The following is a 22,250-nucleotide window of genomic DNA, read 5'->3' as shown; positions in this document are numbered from 1 at the left end:
TGTAATGAAAAGGTATGCGCGTGTTCCACTGAAATCTTGTACAAATATAGGCCCAATGAAAGGTTTATCTTGATTTATTTTTAAAGTGTGTGAGACATTATTTATGTCAGATGCAGCATAGACATCTCACACTGAAAAAGGTCGCAAAAAATTTGCCCCACACACACACACACACACACACACAAAGGTTTATTAACTTAATGTAACATGTAGTTTTATATGATCTTGCAATACAGAATATTTAAAGAATATTAGAAGTTTAACAGCTGTGACGAAAAACAAATGAAATAGATCCTCTTTTAATTTCGATGTGAGAAACTCGAACATGCTTACATTTTAAACATCTTCAAATAGATTTTCATGTACATATTTACGAAGAGCATTTACACTTAAGGAGAAAAAAACTTTCTGTGTGCAATCGATGATAGGAAGATTTACCTAATCATCTTTATTTTCGGTTAATTAAATAAGAACTAATAAAAATGACACAGAACATTTGTAACAAAACACACATTTTAATGGTTAGAAAAAGGCACATATTGTAGTAGTCCTAATTATGGATGTTTAGCTCACTAATGACATAATATCCTTTAAAATGGCTTATTGATTTGATAGTTGCTCAATTATCCAATTACTTGTCATTTTGGCCACTGCATTTTTAAAATCCATGTACTGAAATATTTCAATCAGGCCTATATACACCTTAATTTTGTGTTGGTTTAAAATATTTTTGCACAACATATATTTCATTTTTTTTGTATTTAAGTAATTAGACATGAATGATAATGGGATTTAATATGGTATATTCTACTAAATTGGTAATTAAAGTTATGCACTTTTATTAATTATTATGTTCTTCAACACATTCAAACGAAATATTCTATTATGCATCTCCTTGATGAAGTGATTAAAGGTTTTCAGTGCATAGCCTACTTCATATTTTGGCTTCTCTAATCTGGCATTAAATGTTCTTAAAATATTATTTTAATCAATACATATTCTCCACAATTAGACACAAACGAGCTCCTGCATTCCACAAGAAAATATCTTTTTTTATGGATTATTTCTTTTGTATTTTTGTGCGAATTTTGAGTTAAATGTGTGCAATTTTTTCACTTTTTAAATGTTTATTTTCATTTAAACTTGTCCAGATTTTTTTTTTCCTGCCTGTTTTCAGGGTCACACGTTTAAATAGCATTTTCAGAGGCTTACAGCGTTAGTTGCGTATTATCAATGTGATTATTAAAATGTTTAATTTGTTATGGTTGCTACAGAGAAGCATATTTTAATGTGATGCTGTCAGATAACTAATGTTTCACATGCACATACAATATTTCGAGTTAATAAACGCACGGAAATACAGAATTAGTCCTTTAATATTCTCAAACATCCCCGTCGACGATCTGTTTTCCGTGAAAAAAATATTTGAAGTTTATCTTACGAAATATCAGTAATGTTTCAGTGACATTATATGTGATATTTTTATACATTTTGTCCTGGGATTCTTGAAGCGCGTACTTTAATGCGTTTCCTCTCCACGTCGATATCTGCTTTGAGTCTCCATATTCAGTTTAGAGAGTTTCTATTCACTTCTGTCACTACAGAGCACTGCCCGATTACATACTCAAAGCACATTCAAAGAACATTCATTTCTTCTGTCATATTCAATGGCATTTTTTTTCAGCAATATACACCTAATTTTGCTCTATTTAGTGTATTTATAAATCATGCAAAAATACTTCTGTGAGCCTCTTTGCTTTAGTGTTGCTACACCAGGAAACACTAGTCGTATGAATAATTACGATAATATTGCTACACTAATAAATTATATTAAACAATTGTGCAGTTACAGTTTCAGAGGGGCTCATTGAAAAAGGGAAACTGCAAGCATATACTGAGGCAACTGTACTTGAAAACCATGCAAACCTCAATAATAAAATATTAATAAAGTTGCACATAATTGAATATTTCTTTTGAGTATTCTTAGACACAACAATCTTACTCTTGATGTGTAAACAGCATTACAATTTCAGCTCTAAATCATTTCACTTTCAAAAATATCACCCAATTTTTGTTTCAGAATTGCATTTGACAGAATATATATATATATATACAAAGTAAGAAATGTATTTATTGTGCCATCAGTAACATTCAGAATATTCAAATTATATTTGCATACATTGATAAAACATTTTGGCAAAAGTATGGTGATATTTAAACATCAGAATCACATAAATACAATAATGAACAAAGCAAATAATGACAAAAATTGTGGGGAAAAAATACATTGGATTGAAGATGTAAAATATATAATTTACCAACTTTAAATTAGTTGTTTATATACAGATGCAAAAAATGATAATAATAATTTAATATGACGACAGGCATTTTAAAATGATAATCTTCAGTGTTTATATTTATCAAAGTTTATTCAACTTTATTTAAGGCTTTGTTGCTGGGAGCTGCACTTAATGTACTGAGGTAAAATCCAAAGTGTGTGGAGGTGAGTCTGTCTCCTTTAATTCAACGCATAGTTGAACTGATTTGAAAATTTCTCATGTTTCCGCTTGTCCATCTTGACCATGACCTCTGTTACTCGTCTCATGGAGCTCCTAAAGGCAAACCATAAGATTGAGATTCCCAAAAAATGTCTTATATCACAACTTAAACTTCTGAAACGTATTGTTGTTCAATATCAAAGACAAACTTCTCTAGACAAAGACAAAAGCCCCACTTAGAGGCGTCTTCAGTCACTTACTTGTTGAAGACTTTCTTCTCTAGTCTGGCACGTGACGTGTTGGCATTTTGCTTCAAGTCTGTAAGGTTTGGGTACTTCTTTTTTTTCCCTTTGTTTCCCTTTTTTCCCTTCCCGAACGTCTTTGAGGAACCCAGATCTTCTCCAGTCGCTGCCTCAATCTCCCTCATGAGTTCAGGGTCTCGCCAGTCTGAGCCAATGGGAGAAGCATCTCACTTTATGCCACAATATCGATATCAATGCACCGTTTCTGACATTTGTGGGTGATTTTTCAATTAGGGGCACTTATGAATCCATAAAATCTAAAAAATCTACCATAAGATAAACATGTATTGCATATCCTGGAATTAAGAAAAGATTAAAATAGAAGAACAGGGATCCCTGCAACAGATGTCATGGCCCCCACTGAACATCGTGTCAGTCTGAGACTACATAAAGAGACAGAAGCAATTGAAGAACTGTGGAGAATTCTCCAAGAAGCTTGGAACATCCAATCTGCCAACATACAAGAAAAACAATTCAGGTGTACCTAGGAGAAATGGGGTGGTTTTGAAGGCAAAGGTGGTCACACCGAATATTGATTTAGCTTTTTCTATGTTTACTGGACTTTGTATGACATTAAGTGATAAATGAAAACAATTTCTGTCATTATTTTTGAAGAAATCCTCACTATGCAACATTTTTCACAAGTGCCTAAAACTTTTGCACAGTCCTGTATGTATGTGTGTGTATATATATATATATATATATATATATATAGTCCTGTGCACAGAGAAGTTCCCCAAATTGAAGGATCACCCCTGTACAGTAAAACTAAAATATCTGTAAAGTCGTTTCATTTGTCAAATGTTTAATGTGAAGCAGTAGTAATGGTTGCCCTCTTAAGAATTGCTGATTCCGACATATTCCGTGGTGCGTAAATCTTTCTCATTGGCTTGCGACTCAAAACTTAAAATCTTTTAACTTTTTTTTATTAAGGATGTCCCTTAATGTTGATCCATCCACATCTCACAATGATAAAACAGTAGCTGGTAAATTATTTACGATCTCCAAAGTGTTTAATTGCACAGAGCACTGCGGTTCATCAGTCTGTAGTGAAACACATGCAGCAACAAACAGCTTTTTCAAATGCCTTTCAAATTAATATGAGGGAGTTGGTCTTCCCTATCAGGATTTATGGAGGTTAAAGGCCCCTGTTATATGAGTGCTACGTTCCGTCGCTTCTTAGAAGTCCAGCCTTTAGGGGCTTCATTCCCACTGTGAAGATGATGGGGGCCCTGCATTTTAATTAAGCTGTGCAGCAGGGCTCACTACTCTGTCAACAGCTCGCATCTGCATTAGTCAGGGACCTGAACACACACATGCAAGCGCATGCATACATGAGCATCGCAGGCGACAGCTGCAGGCATGCCGGACTGTTCGATTATCCCTTTAAAATCCATTTTAACATGATGAGATGATAATATGGTCATGAAGTGATTGATAATGCTCCTCCTCGGGGTCTTCACTTTAATCCAAACCTTCAGAATGTTAAGTAGACCAACAGCAGTTCTAAGACCAGAAATATACTCTATGCTAGTATGCATAAGCGAAACTTAGGAGTGCTGTACATAATGTACTTAACATGCATTCATGTGTTACTGTGATATTAACTAACCTCAGTACTAAAAGAGGTGAGAGTTATTGTACTTTCAAATGTTTGTACTATTAAACTGGATCTATTATTATTCAGGTAGCTAGCTACAATCCTCAAGATTTTTTTAAACGGTTGCATTGCCATTACAGTAGTTGATCTGAAAGAGAAAACAGGCCGTAGAAAAAGACCATTTACGTTAATGCTCACTACAGCGCCCCTTGTGGCAAGATGAGAATGCAACATGTGCTTTCGTTGCATTATGAATTGTTTCAACACATTTATTCAGTGCGATTAATTGTATATAAAAAAAATTTACATGTTAAAATATTTTACACTATTAATTAAGCTGTACTTCATTTCTGTCAGCAGGGGGCAGTCAATACAGCCTCAGCTATACACGCAACAAACTACACTTACAGAGAGCCAGCAGCACAACCCAGCATTTTAACGTGACACAGCATCATATAATATAGCAACAGAACAACTCAAATAGCACAAATGCACAAGAACATGTCCTGTAAGAACAACCTGGTCCATCTTGAACAGTAGGCCAATAATAAAGTTAAATTATATGGAAATGAAACAAACAATATATTGACTTCTAAAGCCAATTTTATTGTTGTATCAATGCTAAACTTGTCTGTCATGATGTAATTTATTTGAACTAGGGCTGTCGATTTAACGCGTTATTCTGTACGATAAATGTTATAAAAAATAACGCGTTAAAAAACCCTCGTTTTTAACGCAATTAATTGCAATGCCCCTGGACTGTAATAAGGAAGATTCCTGAGAAATGCAAGCTTGTATTACCACCTGTTTACCCCAGAGGGCAGTAAGTGAAACTTCAGCTGTGTGGTAACACGCAGTTTATACAGTGAAGAAAACAACCATCCAGTGGCAGCACAACACAAACATGAGTTACGTTCTTGCGTTCAAAACACTTGATGGAGAGCAAATTCAAACTAAGAGATCTCAAGAGTATTAAACTATATTTGACCTAAAAATTTATGTTTATGATGCAACGCACCCGAGACGCTACACAAGCATGTCTGACGCAGGTGTACATTGACGGGTCCTTAAACAAGCCCTCATAATAAATCTCCAACTGATTGACAAATTCACTTGTGTAATGGATTGCTGTGAACTGTATGCCAATGATTGATTTATGATCAATAATATGGTAGTAAACAATACATTGTTTTCTAAAGCCGCTTTTTGTGTTGACTTATCAATGATTAACTCTTCTGCCACAACAATGTAATGCATTTTAATTATCTGAATATTTTGTATTATATATGTATATATACACTCACCTAAAGGATTATTAGGAACACCATACTAATACTGTGTTTGACCCCCTTTCGCCTGCAGAACTGCCTTAATTCTACGTGGCATTGATTCAACAAGGTGCTGAAAGCATTCTTTAGAAATGTTGGCCCATATTGATAGGATAGCATCTTGCAGTTGATGGAGATTTGTGGGATGCACATCCAGGGCACGAAGCTCCCGTTCCACCACATCCCAAAGATGCTCTATTGGGTTGAGATCTGGTGACTGTGGGGGCCATTTTAGTACAGTGAACTCATTGTCATGTTCAAGAAACCAATTTGAAATGATTCGAGCTTTGTGACATGGTGCATTATCCTGCTGGAAGTAGCCATCAGAGGATGGGTACATGGTGGCCATAAAGGGATGGACATGGTCAGAAACAATGCTCAGGTAGGCCGTGGCATTTAAACGATGCCCAATTGGCACTAAGGGGCCTAAAGTGTGCCAAGAAAACATCCCCCACACCATTACACCACCACCACCAGCCTGCACAGTGGTAACAAGGCATGATGGATCCATGTTCTCATTCTGTTTACGCCAAATTCTGACTCTACCATCTGAATGTCTCAACAGAAATTGAGACTCATCAGACCAGGCAACATTTTTCCAGTATTCAACTGTCCAATTTTGGTGAGCTCTTGCAAATTGTAGCCTCTTTTTCCTATTTGTAGTGGAGATGAGTGGCACCCGGTGGGGTCTTCTGCTGTTGTAGCCCATCCGCCTCAAGGTTGTGCGTGTTGTGGCTTCACAAATGCTTTGCTGCATACCTCGGTTGTAACGAGTGGTTATTTCAGGCAAAGTTGCTCTTCTATCAGCTTGAATCAGTCGGCCCATTCTCCTCTGACCTCTAGCATCAACAAGGCATTTTTGCCCACAGGACTGCCGCATAATGGATGTTTTTCCTTTTCACACCATTCTTTGTAAACCCTAGAAATGGTTGTGCGTGAAAATCCCAGTAACTGAGCAGATTGTGAAATACTCAGACCGGCCCGTCTGGCACCAACAACCATGCCATGCTCAAAATTTCTTAAATCACCTTTCTTTCCCATTCTGACATTCAGTTTGGAGTTCAGGAGATTGTCTTGACCAGGACCACACCCCTAAATGCATTGAAGCAACTGCCATGTGATTGGTTGATTAGATAATTGCATTAATGAGAAATTGAACAGGTGTTCCTAATAATCCTTTAGGTGAGTGTATATATATATATATATATATATATATATATATATACAGTGAGGAAAATAAGTATTTGAACACCCTGCTATTTTGCAAGTTCTCCCACTTGGAAATCATGGAGGGGTCTGAAATTGTCATCGTAGGTGCATGTCCACTGTGAGAGACATAATCTAAAAATAAAAATCCAGAAATCACAATGTATGATTTTTTAACTATTTATTTGTATGATACAGCTGCAAATAAGTATTTGAACACCTGTCTATCAGCTAGAATTCTGACCCTCAAAGACCTGTTAGTCTGCCTTTAAAATGTCCACCTCCACTCCATTTATTATCCTAAATTAGATGCACCTGTTTGAGGTCGTTAGCTGCATAAAGACACCTGTCCACCCCATACAATCAGTAAGAATCCAACTACTAACATGGCCAAGACCAAAGAGCTGTCCAAAGACACTAGAGACAAAATTGTACACCTCCACAAGGCTGGAAAGGGCTACGGGGAAATTGCCAAGCAGCTTGGTGAAAAAAGGTCCACTGTTGGAGCAATCATTAGAAAATGGAAGAAGCTAAACATGACTGTCAATCTCCCTCGGACTGGGGCTCCATGCAAGATCTCACCTCGTGGGGTCTCAATGATCCTAAGAAAGGTGAGAAATCAGCCCAGAACTACACGGGAGGAGCTGGTCAATGACCTGAAAAGAGCTGGGACCACCGTTTCCAAGGTTACTGTTGGTAATACACTAAGACGTCATGGTTTGAAATCATGCATGGCACGGAAGGTTCCCCTGCTTAAACCAGCACATGTCAAGGCCCGTCTTAAGTTTGCCAATGACCATTTGGATGATCCAGAGGAGTCATGGGAGAAAGTCATGTGGTCAGATGAGACCAAAATAGAACTTTTTGGTCATAATTCCACTAACCGTGTTTGGAGGAAGAAGAATGATGAGTACCATCCCAAGAACACCATCCCTACTGTGAAGCATGGGGGTGGTAGCATCATGCTTTGGGGGTGTTTTTCTGCACATGGGACAGGGCTGACTGCACTGTATTAAGGAGAGGATGACCGGGGCCATGTATTGCGAGATTTTGGGGAACAACCTCCTTCCCTCAGTTAGAGCATTGAAGATGGGTCAAGGCTGGGTCTTCCAACATGACAATGACCTGAAGCACACAGCCAGGATAACCAAGGAGTGGCTCTGTAAGAAGCATATCAAGGTTCTGGCGTGGCCTAGCCAGTCTCCAGACCTAAACCCAATAGAGAATCTTTGGAGGGAGCTCAAACTCCGTGTTTCTCAGTGACAGCCCAGAAACCTCACTGATCTAGAGAAGATCTGTGTGGAGGAGTGGGCCAAAATCCCTCCTGCAGTGTGTGCAAACCTGGTGAAAAACTACAGGAAACGTTTAATTGCAAACAAAGGCTACTGTACCAAATATTAACATTGATTTTCTCAGGTGTTCAAATACTTATTTGCAGCTGTATCATACAAATAAATAGTTAAAAAAATCATACATTGTGATTTCTGGATTTTTTTTTTTAGATTATGTCTCTCACAGTGGACATGCACCTACGATGACAATTTCAGACCCCTCCATGATTTCTAAGTGGGAGAACTTGCAAAATAGCAGGGTGTTCAAATACTTATTTTCCTCACTGTATGTCTTATTTTTTTTTATATTTAAAGTAATGTAAATTAATAAAGTAAAGTAATTAATTCGATTAAAAATTTTTATCGATTTGAACTATATAAAATAACATAATTATATTTGTATTTCATATTGAATTAGCTTTATTTGGGGGACTTTCGCTGCAAATATTGATATATGCAATTAATTACGATTAATTAATTAGCATCTCATGTAATTAATTCAATTAAAAATTGTAATCGATTGACAGACAACACATTTCAGAACGCCAACAATATGTCAAATCAAGCTTTTGTAGCATTTACATTCTTGCGTAGAAGTGATCTATTAAAATGCCCTGCTGTTAATCATGAAGAATCCATGTTAACTAATGCCAAAACAAAATTTCGTCCTTACTGAAAAATGAATGGGCAGATCTGGGCTCTTTCAGTATAAGTCTATAGGATTTTTCTACCATTTTATCATCCGGCAGAAATTGTTGGGACTACAGGAAATCTTGATTACATGATCAGATTAATATGTAATTGGAGTTAGGGTTACAAAAATATTTGTAAATGAGTGTAATCAGATTACAGTTATGGATGACACATTACTTAATATGGAACATAAAAATACAGTTTGAAATGATGTTTACAAATGCAAATTTGCACTTGAAAGGAACATTTTCTTAAAAAAATAAAAAATCAGTTACAGTGGAAGTGAATGGGGCCGATTTTTGGAGGGTTTAAAAGGCACAAATGTGAATTTTATCATTTTATAAAAGCACTTATATTGATTCTTCTGTTAAAACTCATGTTTATTTGAGCTATTAAAGTTGTAAAGATCATAATTTTTACAGTCATTTTAGGGTTTGTTGACATTAAATCATCATTCAGCAAAGTTGTAAAATTGGCTATAATTTTACTCAGAAAAGGTTAGTAAGCAATTTTATCACACTAAAATCATGTTAACACTTATTGTTTACATCTTGTAACTATACTTTTGAAACAGTGAGTATTTTAACGTTTACAAATTGGCCCCCATTCACTTTCATTGTAAGTGCCTCACTGTAACCCAGATTTGAGCTTTTTTTAAAGAAAAAAGTCAAAATAACTTTTTGTGGAAACCGATATTATGCCACAAATGCTGTTGATTGAGCTTAAGTTGTATTTAACCCAAAATATTCCTTTAATAGACTTTAAATTAGATTTTCATCAAAACATTCAAAAAATAATCCAAAAGGAATCAGATAAGATTGTGTAAAAAGTGTAATCTAAAAGATAACATTACTGATTACAATTTAAGTTGTTTCATTTGTAATCAGATGTACCAGATTACATTTCGGAAGTCATCTACCCAACACTGTTCCTAAAATAATAGCACACTTCTCCTCAAAAACTGCATGATTTGAAGCCATCATTTAAGTCTATAGCCTAAACGTTCTGGGACGAGATATGCACTGAAGTTGAAAACTTAACAATTAGGGGTTTGTACAAATCCCTAACCCTAAGTATAAGCAATAGCAACAGTGTTGCTTGCTTTAGCCAACACCACTAATGACAGAAACGAGAAACATATGCCACAGACATGAAATGAAGGTTGAAGCCTGTTTAGAGGCTCTGGAGCAGAAATCAATGTCCCAGGAGGCGAGTGAGTGTTCAGTCAGTGAACTGATAGACGCCACAAGCATGTTGCCAGCACAGGAGAGTGGGTGGGGTGTCCTGTGGTTACCCTGACAACCAGCATGTCAACGGGCACAGGGCGTGATGGAGTCAGGGGGGGATCGATAGCTTACTTAGTTACAAAAGATGCTATTTCACAAGCCAGTGGTCAGCGGGTGCCTGAAGTCAGTTGCCTGAGATAACTGTTTGTTAACAAGTAAACTGTGGAAAAAGAAAGTGCATCCGACGCTCCAGTGACAGCATGGAGACGCGACTTAATTGGCTTTTAGCACCCGACTCCACAAGAATAGGAGGAAGAGAGAGAGAAAGTGAAAAGTGAGTGAGATGCAGCCTGTCCTATTATCCAAGTATTGATGATGACTGGGACGGGATTCCATCAGTTCACCTCCACCCACCCACCTGATTGGTTTGTTGTCCACTCAGTGTGTTCTAAGGAAGGAAATGTGGGTAATGGATGTTTAGGATTTGGTCTGGTTATTGGTTACTAAAGGGCTTTTGACAAATGTAAGAGGGCTTGGGGTCTTCAAGTACTAGGATGACAAAACAGAGATTCCACCAGACTCTGAACATAAATGAAAGAAGATTATTATGCTTTCAAGGATGGTGGACGATATCAGTTTGGAAAGGATGTGCAAAGATGGTCTTTTCCTTTACTTATAACATAAACATTCTGTCATCGTTTACTCGCTCTCATGTGGTTCCAACCCTGTGTGACTTTTTTGCTTTCTACACAAAAGGAGATGTTTTGCAGAATGCCCTGGCTGCTCTTTTCCATGCAATGTAAGTGAATGGGAACGGATGCTACATTAAAGCAAGTCAAGATGCATTGTGCCAGGTTTAACATCAACGATGCCAAATGGTGTTGGTTCTCGTGTGTGCCATAACCAAACCAAAGATGTTTGAATACGTGGAAAATACAAATGAGAATTGAGAGTTACTGTGGAAGGGGAAGATTTTCAGTAAATTAAAAACAACTATAAATGTGCTGAACAGGTTGAATGCGTTGTCAAACCTGGCTGCTCCTCCTCGCGTTTTCTCTTTTCTTTCTCTAATCGCAATGCATCTTCTGGGTTAATCGGCCGGCCTAGCTCGTCCCGAGGGATAATGCATCCATGGAATGGGCACTGAAATGACACACCGTTTAAAATCACACTTGTTTTCATTTGATCAGTGTCCTGCTCACATATTTTTACTGATATCATGCAGTATGTTGATATGAAAAATATATGTTTTTTTTTTTTACCACACTACCAATATTTTATGGCTAAAATATGGCCAAAGTTCTTAATATAACATGTAGTATTTATTTTGAATATTATGATTTTTTCTAACCTTTACTCTGTCCTGACGCTCACACAGAGATCCATTTGCCATTGGCGCTTTGCACTTGTGCTCCACAGGTTTAAACTTCCCAGCGAATGTGATATATCTCGACTTCATCTGTGCAGACAGCTCCTTGTTCTCCACTTCCTCCTCCACCTCATGTGGCACCCAGAACTGGTGCTGGGAGGTGTTCCTGAAACAAGAGGTCAAGAGGCTCGTACTGCAGAAAGTGCACAAAGTGTGACCAAAATGACATTTTGACAGCTCATATCCCAAAATAGCAGAATGGTTGTTTGCTACATATTCTGTGTTAATTTGTGGTGATTTTGATGTTTTTTGTTTGTTTGTTTGTTCTTTAAACCCTCAACATTCTATATTAGGGGTTCCCACAACTTTGAACAATGAATTTCCATTCCATTTTTCCAATTGTTCATGATTACTGGATAAGGATGTTAATAAAATAATTTTATACAGATTGCACTCACAAAATGCTAATTCAAAGCAAATAAAATGCATATTCTATTTAGATATTTTCACAACTTTCAAATATTTCCATAACTTTTCCAGGCCTGGAAATCACAATTTAAAAATTCTCTGATATTTCCAAGTTTTCCACGAGTGTGACCAGAGGCCCCGGGGCCAATATTCTCTCAGGGTATGGGAAAGGTGTGGGGCTCAAAATTAGTGGTAATTTGTTCAGTTTTTGGAATGACCCTACAGCTTGGCTACCATTATACTTCTTCCATCAAAAAGCCCTGGTAAGGAACCATTTAAGCCTTTTCAAAGTGTCCAAAAATCCCCTAGACTACATTAGATTGACAGAATGTTTAAATGAGCTACGAGTCTGTTTTTGAATGTTCGTAATTTCAAACTTCAGCTGTCACAACTTCACACAAGCCCTTTAATCAGCTTTCAGATGCTCTCTTTTTTTTCTTTATGTTAAGCCTGTAAAAATTTCTAACTTTAAGCATTTAATCTATTAAAAACTTTCAGACAAGGTTTTGTCAGACCAACTTTAAAGTTTGTCTCAACAAACTTTATATACCTAGTTTAATCAGTACTTTTTAAACACACAAAATAAAATATCAATATTTTATTTTCCCCAACAACTTAAGCCATGTTATTTTTTGTAATGTAGGGCAAACATGGAGTTATAGCATTGAATAGTATAATAAATGTTTTTGTTCAACAGCCCTTTTATTCAAAGAATAAAGCTTAACCATATAAAGCATAACATATAACATATTTTTTTTAAACCTACTTTTCAATAGCACATGTTGCTTGAATTCTATAAATACTCATTTTGACATATCAGTAACAATATAAACGTTATTGTTCATTTTACTTGATCAAAATCAGCAAAGATTTCACATAAAAAAGATGAGTGCATCAAAATATGACGGTAGCTATTTTGGAAATTATTTTACAAGGTCTTCTACTTCCAGAAGAGCATGGATTCTTTCACCTGGCAGTGTTATAAAATGAAAGAGTGGCTCAAAACATGTAAATAGAAACAGGATCCTATCCTAAAAGAGAGCTGGGTGCCCTCATAGTCACAGTGCCCTGTTGAGGGGGCCTTGTATAAGCTGTGGGCCCCACATACTGTATTTAAGCATATACAAACATTTATTTCAAAGATGATCGGCCGTGAGACCTTGCTACCCCTGGTAGTCAAGGGCCTCTGGGCACTGATCCTATTGGCTCGGTCCGTAATTCACCTATAGTAGGAACCCTGTATATTGTGCATGTAAACCTTGTACCAGGATGTCAAAAACAGAGCAGAGCATTCTAACTTCTAGCACTTAATTTAGGTCAAAAGGAATTCATTTGAAGTCACTGAATAGACAATGGTGCTCTCTAGTAGACAATGGTGCTCTCTAGTGGCCACTTCACACAACACGTAAGATAACACATTTATACTGCAATAAGAGTTTGACTAAAGACAAAAAAATATAAGTGAGAAACGCTGAGCTATCATGGAATATTTGAGCATTAAAAGTGTCACTCACAATGATTATACAATAGAATATTTCAGATAAATAATACTACTAATAATAAAATATTTCTTGTGTTTCTTATGAATGTGACTGTACTTGATGATCAGGCCGGCAGTGGGCTGCTCCTCTCCCCAGTAGTAAAGATCCACACCAAACGGAACCAATGGGGCTTTATCCTTGTTCATGTCACCCTGATCAGCGCTGCTACTGGCAGGCTCAGCAGAATCATCTGATACACTAAGACAACCAGGACAGAGCATAAATCTCCTATATTACAACAAGATACCAAAAGACAAAAACATCAATAACAACAATATAAAAAAAATATAATAATTTTTTTTACAATATTTATATTATAATAATAAATATGTTTATATAAATATAAGTATATAAAATCTGATATAAAGTATATATATATATATATTCTTGAAGTCAGAAGTTTACATACACTTAGATTGAAGCCACAGATTTCATATTAGCAAACTATAGTTTTGGCAAGTCATTTAGGACATCTACTTTGTGCATGACATGTTGTAATTATTCCAACAATTGTTTTCAGACAGATTGTTTCACTTTTAATTGACAATATCACAATTCCAGTGGGTCAGAAGTTTACATACACTAAGTTAACTGTGCCTTTAAGCAGCTCAGAAAATTCCAGAAAATTATGTCAAGCCTTTATCCAATTAGCTTCTAATAGTCTAATTGGCTAATTAGAGTCAATTGGAGGTGTACATGTTGATGTATTTTAAGGCCTAGCTTCATACTTAGTGCCTCTTTGCTTGACATCATGGGAAAATCTAAAGAAATTAGCCAAGATCTCAGAAAATAAATTGTGGGCCTCCACAAATCTGGTTCATCCTTGGGAGCAATTTCTGAACACCTGAAGGTACCACGTTCATCTGTACAAACAATAGTACGCAAGTATAAACACCATGGGACCATACAGCCATCATACCGCTCAGGAAGGAGACTGTCATTCTGTCTCCAAGAGATTAACATAGTTTGGTGCGAAAAGTGCAAATCAATCCCAGAACAACCGCAAAGGACCTTGTGAAGATGCTGGTGGAAACAAGTCCTATATCAACATAACCTGAAAGGCTGCTCAGCAAAGAAGAAGCCACTGCTCCAAAACCGCCATAAAGCCAGACTACAGTTTGCACATGGGGACAAAGATCTTACTTTTTGGAGAAATGCCCTCTGGTCTGATGAACTATTTTTGCCATAATGGCCATTGTTATATTTGGAGGAATAGGGGTGAGGCTTGCAAACCAAAGAACACCATCCCAACTGTGAAGCATGCGGGTGTCAGCATCATGTTATGGGGGTGCTTTGCTGCATTCTGAGATGATGATATTCTTCTGACCACATTTGTACAGAGTGGTTATCTGAGACTTTGTCAGTTCAAAGCTGTATGGCCATTCTCTGTTGACCTCTCTCATCAACAAGGCGTTTCCATCCACAGAACTGCCACTCACTGGATGTTTTTTGTTTTTGGCACCATTCTGTGAGACCGTTGTGTGTGAAAATCCCAGGAGATCAGCAGTTACAGAAATACTCAAACCAGCCCATCTGGCACCAACAATCATCCATGTGATTATCTAATCAGCCAATCGTGTGGCAGCAGTGCAATGCAAAAAATCATGCAGATGTGGGACAGGACTTAATTTTCACATCAACCATCAGAATGGGGATTTGGACTGTGGCATGATTGTTGGTGCCAGATGGGCTGGTTTGAGTATTTCTGTAACTGCTTATCTCCTAGGATTACAAAAGTCTCTAGAGTTGATCTCAATACTATTTTGAGATGCGGGTTGGCGCTGTTTAGGTGGCATGAGGGGGACATAGACAATATTACGCAGGTTGTTTTAATGTTGTGGCTGATCAGTGTCCATACTGTATATTAGAGGTGTAAAACCATGATTTCTGCTAGGAAAACCCTGGTGACAAAGTTCATTGTTACTTCAGTCATGATTCCTACAATATTACTATAGTAAATCCATGGTTAATTTTCTTTAACTTTTCTCTAATTGCTAAATCAATATTTTAATGTAATACCTGCACTATTACACTACATGCATCAACATCAAGTGCATTTCAAACTCAACATATATTCAACATTCGGAAGCTGTACATCACTATAGAATGAACCTTGCTATTAATATGTATATGAAAAGGGACGTCGTGGCTCGAGTGTTTTAATCATACGCTGAAATCCCACATCTTCATCAACAGAGTATGGAAAAATAACTTCATGGCAATGAACACCACAAGCGTTTTAGTTATTGTTTCATGTATGTCTTATTTAACACTGAGTACCTGCTTAAAAACGGAAGGGAGTGTGTATAGTTGCGGCTCACCTGTGGCTCTGTGTGTGCTGCGCAATTCTTGAAATCTGAAATCTTTCTTCGGGCGATATCGGCGTACATAATTAATTATCAGTATACGGCACTCGCGTCGAGCACTGTCTATAAACAGTGCCTGTTTTGTAAATGTTTTTTGACTATCACTGTTGACTGCATAAAGAAAAAGTTCCCAGACAGGAGACTTAAATAACATAACGTTTTCTCCGCTTGGCACTTGCCATATTCAACTACACACAACACGTGCAGAACAGTGATGTCATCAAGTTGACCCAAATGAATCACAGGCAGAGCGTATCCATTTACAGATCAATTCAGGTGCATTAGCGGTGGTTGTAACTGTGCATGTCTATTTGACGCTTTGTTTTCTTTGCCAAACCTTGTGCTCCAGATGCGTCATTAAACTTGAGGTTAACTGTGGTGCCCATGCTTACGAACCATGGGTGGTGAACCATACGGTTTGTTTTTTTACTGAGAACCGTTACAACACTACTTATTACTTATGTGTAAGCGCACATTTGAAAGTCTCCATTCACTTTCATTGCATCTTTTTTCCATTAAATGAAATGAATGGTAAATGAGGCTAACATTCTGCATCACCTTTTGACAGTTCTACAGGTTTAGAACAGCATGAAGTTGAGTAAAGCATGACAGAATTTCCATTTTTGGGTGAACTATCATTTTAATAGATAAAAGCAGTGCAAGAGGATCAGATCACCTTGTGGATGGGGCAGAAACAAGCCTCTGTTTGAGCACACGCAGAGTAGCGGCAGCACAAGTGGGGTCCTCCTCTTCATCACGCATCTTCTTCTTGAGTCGAGAGAGGCTGGAGGACACAGGAGGAACTGAAGGTCTGACTGCAGGCTTTGATGGCTTTGGTTTGGCCACAGAAGTAGATGTTGATGGAGCTTCATTAAGACCTATGAGAGGCAATGGGAAAAAAAGAATGTAATGTACTTGGCACTTCCTTACATTTGCATACATTAAAAACAGTTGGACATGTTTAAGAAGAGGTCTGAATTTCTTCTTACCCATGTTAAAAGCTTATACTGCTAACACAAATATACAGTGTTGTTGAAAATCTCTCTGTAGTGGACTGAGTGCAATTCTAGCAGGAGTGTGCCTGGGCTTAAGATGGTCTTAAGAGTGAAACAAAGATCAAAGATCCTCTCTAAACCTGCCCAGCGTCCAAGAGATGTAATTAAAACTTTAAAGTGAGGTGAATTCCTCATAAGACTCTGATTAAGAGACACCTGACCATAACACACCTGGACTATCAGTGGATGTATGAGGACTTTATTCCTTCAGCTGCAGTTCAACAAAAAAAAACATGCATATTTCAACAATCTGTTCCTATTTTGTGGCAGCATACAGTGAGTTTTTTTTAAATTTATTATTATTAATATTTCCATTTAAAAAGTCTTAGGATTTTGAAGAGTTTTAAACAAAGAAAAATTTTGATGTAAGAGTCTGCTCTATTTCTAGATCACTAATCAAATTGACGAACTCTTTTCACTAGGATGGGAATCGTAAGGATTTAACAATTCTGGTTCTGATTCCTCTAACGATTCTGGTTCCTTTACTGTTTCCTTTAATGATTTTTTTGTACATTTAGTAGTATTTTGGATAACTTTAGGAAGTGCTGCATTTTTTGTGGTGTAGATAAAAATACAAATAAAAACGACTCATAAGAGTCATTTATTTTGGAATTGGGCTACACTCTTCACGCTGTAGATTCAAAAGAACCAGCTCATAGGAGTCATAAAGTTTGGGAATAAGACTATACTGGTCGCACAGTAGATTCAACTTGACCGGCTCACAAGAGTCATTCATTCAAGAATCGCACTACACTGGTAGCACGGTAGATTCAAAAGAACCAGCTCATAAGAGTCATTCATTCATGAATTGCATTACACTGGTAGCACGGTAGATTCAAATGAATTGGCTCATAAGAGTCATTCATTCAGGAATCGCACTACACTGGTAGCACGGTAGATTCAAAAGAACGGTTCATACTGTAAGTCATTCATTCAGGAATCACACCACACAGTTCGCACTATAGATCCAAAAGAACCAACTCATAAGAGTCATTCATCCAGGAATCACACTACGCTGTTCACACAGTAGATTCAACTTGACCGGCTCACAAGAGTCATTCATTCATTCAGGAATCGCACTACACAGTTTGCACTGTAGATTCAAAAGAACCAGCACATAAGATTCATTCATTCATAAATTGCATTACACTGGTAGCACGGTAGATTCAAAGGAATTGGCTCATAAGAGTCATTCATTCAGGAATCGCACTACACTGTTCACACAGTAGATTCAAATGAATGCCTCATATTGTAAGTCATTCATTCAGGAATCACACCACACAGTTCGCACCGTAGATTCAAAAGAACCAGCTCATAAGTGTCATTCATCCAGGAATCGCACTACACTGGTAGCAGGGTAGATTTAAATAAATCGGCCCATAAGAGTCATTCATTCTGTAATTACACTACACAATTCGCACTGTAGGTTCAAATGAACCAGTTCCTGTATTATTAAAAAATTGGATCCCTTTTGTCTACTTTTTACTCAAATTGTTATGCCGGCAATATAGTTTGTAATGAGCAATTTTGTATTAATGTATTTGCATTTATGACATCCACACTAATACTAATTCGTATCCACACAAGAACGGCATTTCTCTCTACCAAAGACAGAGACTTTTGAAAAATTATGACCTTAGGAAATGTTCCACCGAAACTTGATATTGTGGATGTGCCTAAGTCTCAAACTTTGGACCTCACTGTATCTAGTTTATACTTTAGTTTGTATTAGTGTGCAGTTTCGTTTTTTCTTTATATCGAGAGAAAAATAGACATGGTGGGTAGTAAACAACAGAAAATATGTCACAATATTGGGACAGGATGATAAACATTTATCCGGATTCTTACAATCCATTTCATGATCCTCTGGTATATACAGTGAATACTGGTTGACTCCCTTTCAATGACTGACCGCATCAGGTTTGCAGAAATTATTTTTCTGTTCAAATTGACCAAAATGATAGCTATTTGTCTGAAGCAATAAAGTTGCAGGTGCTAAAAAGATAAATCAATAAGAGGAAATAGAGAGGCCCAGCAGTAGACATAGAGTGGAGCTGCCAATGGTGGCGTTATTGATTTTCCTGAGTTCAGCAGGCCTTGTAATTAAAATGTAAATTTTGAAAGAGATAATGTCCTGACAGGAACGGTGGGATAAAGGGATAGATAAAAGCTTGGTGGTGAAAGGAACAGCAAGAGAGAGAATGAAAGAGACAAAAATACTTTTCAATTGAAAGTGTTTCTTTCCAGATGAGAGAGAGCCAGTGTGATTTTGAAAGAACATAGGGAAAGATTAGCCAGAGATGAGATCAAGTCCTTTGACAGGTTGATGTGATATTAAATGAAAGTGCTGATTGATAAATTTGGAGTTTACTTGGCAGTAATTCAGAATAATATTTCCTACATCCCATTTTAATACTACTTAAATTACATTGCGAAAGGTTGCACTCTTAATGCACAATTTCCACTTCCAATCTGTTCTTCTGCATTTTGACTACTTTCTACTTCTTTTCACTTTTAAATCAATGGCAAAGAAATTAAATACAGAAGGTTCAAATCCGCCTCTGATCTGATCTGTAATTCTCCTAAATTATAAATGGTGTTTGCAAAGCACAACCCCCTAAATCTAAGTATAACTAAGGTTTGACATTTATTTGGTCCCTCACCCTTTGTGTTACGGTCATAAATCATACATCAAATCACGAGGCTTATTGAGGAGAGGTGTGTTTTGACTTTCCTAAGAAATCAGACTTGCAATTTTCGCCAAGTGAACAATGAAACATCCCCATAGACTTATATTGAAGGTGGGATCCAAGCAATATCTAGAGACCAGAATATCATAGAGACTTCAGGGTGGGCTCTATTGACTTGAGCCGTTAAGCAACTATCTAACAACCACCATAGCAGCCATCTAGAAATGCCTTAGCAACCATTCGGTTTTAATCTAGTTTGTAATATTATTGATATAGTACAAAATTAAGGGATTATGTTTTCATAGTATGGTTTCATTAGTTTTAGTTTAGCATTGTGGCAGGTGTGCATTTTAAATCACAGCTCTAAGCTAATGGGAGCTCATTAACACCCTTGCATTGTTAATTTGGCATGGCCTGATCGGTAACTGATCATTACATACTTAACTACAGAAAGAAGCTTGGCTCTGTAGAGTCGTAGAAATTATATCCTAATGAATCTTAAATAAGTGCCTGTTTAGCAATGGCCAGAGGAGAATAAAGAAAGAGAACAGGAGTGGGTAGAGATATCATATTATCTCTCATCGTTAGTGTACAATACTGTAGAGTTTGTCATATGTCACCAGGAAAAGTATTGAAATGACTAGCCTACTTTTAAAGTGCTACATGCTTCCTGTTAGTCAGTTTGTAATAGATTATTTGCATGACAGTAAATTCGAAATTGGATGCGATTTGATGTCAAATATAATTTTAGGTATTTATCTTAGGTGTGACCTATTGCTTGACCTCTGTCTTACGGCTGTGGCTTCTTGTCAATGGAGCTGTCCTTGCACAGATGGACAAGAATCTTTGCATGTAAAAATAGTCAGCTGTCAAAACAGATTCCAATTGGCCGCCCCAGGTTATAATTGATTTAAACCAGGCTTAAAGTGATTTATTAACTTACAGAGAAACACCAGAGTTTATTAAATGTCCAGCTGTTTATACAATGATATTTATATTATAATAATATTCACATTTATAGGTGAATCTTACTAAAGTATCTCCATGAGACATTTCACCCCAAAATCAAAAGATAAATTAGATTAAGCCTATTTTTAGCCAATTCTCATTACTGAAGTGTGCCTGGACAGTTTACTTTTGATTTATCTGTAATTCACATGATTTTCAAAAAAGATTCTCAATATATTCTTCTTTATATATATATATATATATATATATATATATATATATATATATATATATATATTTGGTCTTAATGTACAAAAAAAGAAAGTAAAGGTCTTAAAAATAAGTTTTGTTTACATATATATATATATATATATATATATATATATATATATACACACATGTCATATGTTTTTTTTATTACTATTTTTTTTTTATTGTAACCCTTTAAGTTTGGATGAGCCCACCAGCAGATAAAAATAATAACCTTCAAAATATGAATAACTATAGTCTTGACCAACACATAATATGTATCGTTTGAAAGCTTAGAAGCTCTACTTTCCAAAGCATGTTGGCATTATGGCTTGTCTTTGACAATTATGTTGGTGTTGCTTATATGGCACATTTTCGCTTATTCACATAAAAACAAAAATGTAACTTCTTTTTTTTTTTTTTTTTTTCAGCAGTTTCTTAGGATGAGAGTCTAATGTATATTAATAACATGAAACATTACTATTACAATTTGAACAATTCTGAACTTCTTAAACTACTTCAAAGAGTAAAAAAAAAAAATCCTCCACGTGCAGCAATGACAGTTTTGCAGATCCTTGCCATTCTAGATGTCAATTTGTTCAGATACTCAGGTGACATTTCAGCCCACACTTCCTGTAGCACTTGCCATAGATGTGACTGTCTTTTTGGGCACTTCTCTAAAAATTTAAACCTTACAGTCTAGCTGATCCCACAAAAGCTCAATGGGGTTAAGATCCATAACACTCTTTTCCAATTATCTGTTGTCCAATGTCTGTGTTTCTTTGCCCACTCAAACCTTTACTTTTTTGTTTTTCTGTTTCAAAAGTGGCTTTTTCTTTGCAATTCTTCCCTAATAAGACCTGCACCCCTGAGTCTTCTCTTTACTGTTGTACATGAAACTGGTGTTTAGCGGGTAGAATTCAATGAAGCTGTCAGCGGAGGACATGTGAGGTGTCTATTTCTCAAACTAGAGACTCTGATGTACTTATCCTCTAGTTTAGTTGTACATCTGGTCTTTCACATCTCTTTCTGTCCTTGTTAGAGCCAGTTGTTCTTTGTCTTTGAAGACTTTAATGTACACCTTTGTATGAAATCTTCATTTTTTTTTGTCAATTTCAAGCATTTGCCTTCATTCTTCAAAATAATGATTTACCGACGAGTTTCTAGAGAAAGCTGTTTCTTTTTTGCCATTTTTGACCTAATATTGACCTTAAGACTATTGCACACTGTGGCAACTCAAAAACAAAAACAAAAGACAAGGTTCAGCTTCATTTAATGAACCAAATAGCTTGCATCTATTGTTTGATATAATGGCAAGTGATTTTCTAGTACCAAATTAGCAATTTAGCATGATTACCCAAGGATAAGGTGTTGGAGTGA

The 22,250-nt window shown here is 36.6% G+C and overlaps 1 protein-coding gene across 2 annotated transcripts in view; it reads right to left on the bottom strand.

Annotated features, from left to right (window-relative positions):
- Positions 1 to 300: 300 nt before the first annotated feature.
- The window catches only part of LOC127659454 (UV-stimulated scaffold protein A), a 39,068-nt gene continuing 17,118 nt past the window's right edge, over positions 301 to 22,250 (bottom strand). For both annotated transcript variants that reach the window (XM_052149288.1, XM_052149289.1), the window contains exons 9-14: positions 16,605 to 16,806; positions 13,620 to 13,760; positions 11,536 to 11,719; positions 11,216 to 11,327; positions 2,759 to 2,945; positions 301 to 2,612 (exon numbers count right to left, since the gene is read on the bottom strand). In XM_052149288.1, the coding sequence (XP_052005248.1) occupies positions 2,519 to 2,612; positions 2,759 to 2,945; positions 11,216 to 11,327; positions 11,536 to 11,719; positions 13,620 to 13,760; positions 16,605 to 16,806 (920 nt within the window). In that variant the 3' untranslated portion in view covers positions 301 to 2,518. The remainder of the gene's footprint in view (positions 2,613 to 2,758; positions 2,946 to 11,215; positions 11,328 to 11,535; positions 11,720 to 13,619; positions 13,761 to 16,604; positions 16,807 to 22,250) is intronic.

The sequence above is a fragment of the Xyrauchen texanus genome, chromosome 19 (assembly GCF_025860055.1).
Source record: "Xyrauchen texanus isolate HMW12.3.18 chromosome 19, RBS_HiC_50CHRs, whole genome shotgun sequence".
Classification (NCBI taxonomy): domain Eukaryota; kingdom Metazoa; phylum Chordata; class Actinopteri; order Cypriniformes; family Catostomidae; genus Xyrauchen; species Xyrauchen texanus.
This window is presented reverse-complemented; position numbering and strand designations above follow the sequence as displayed.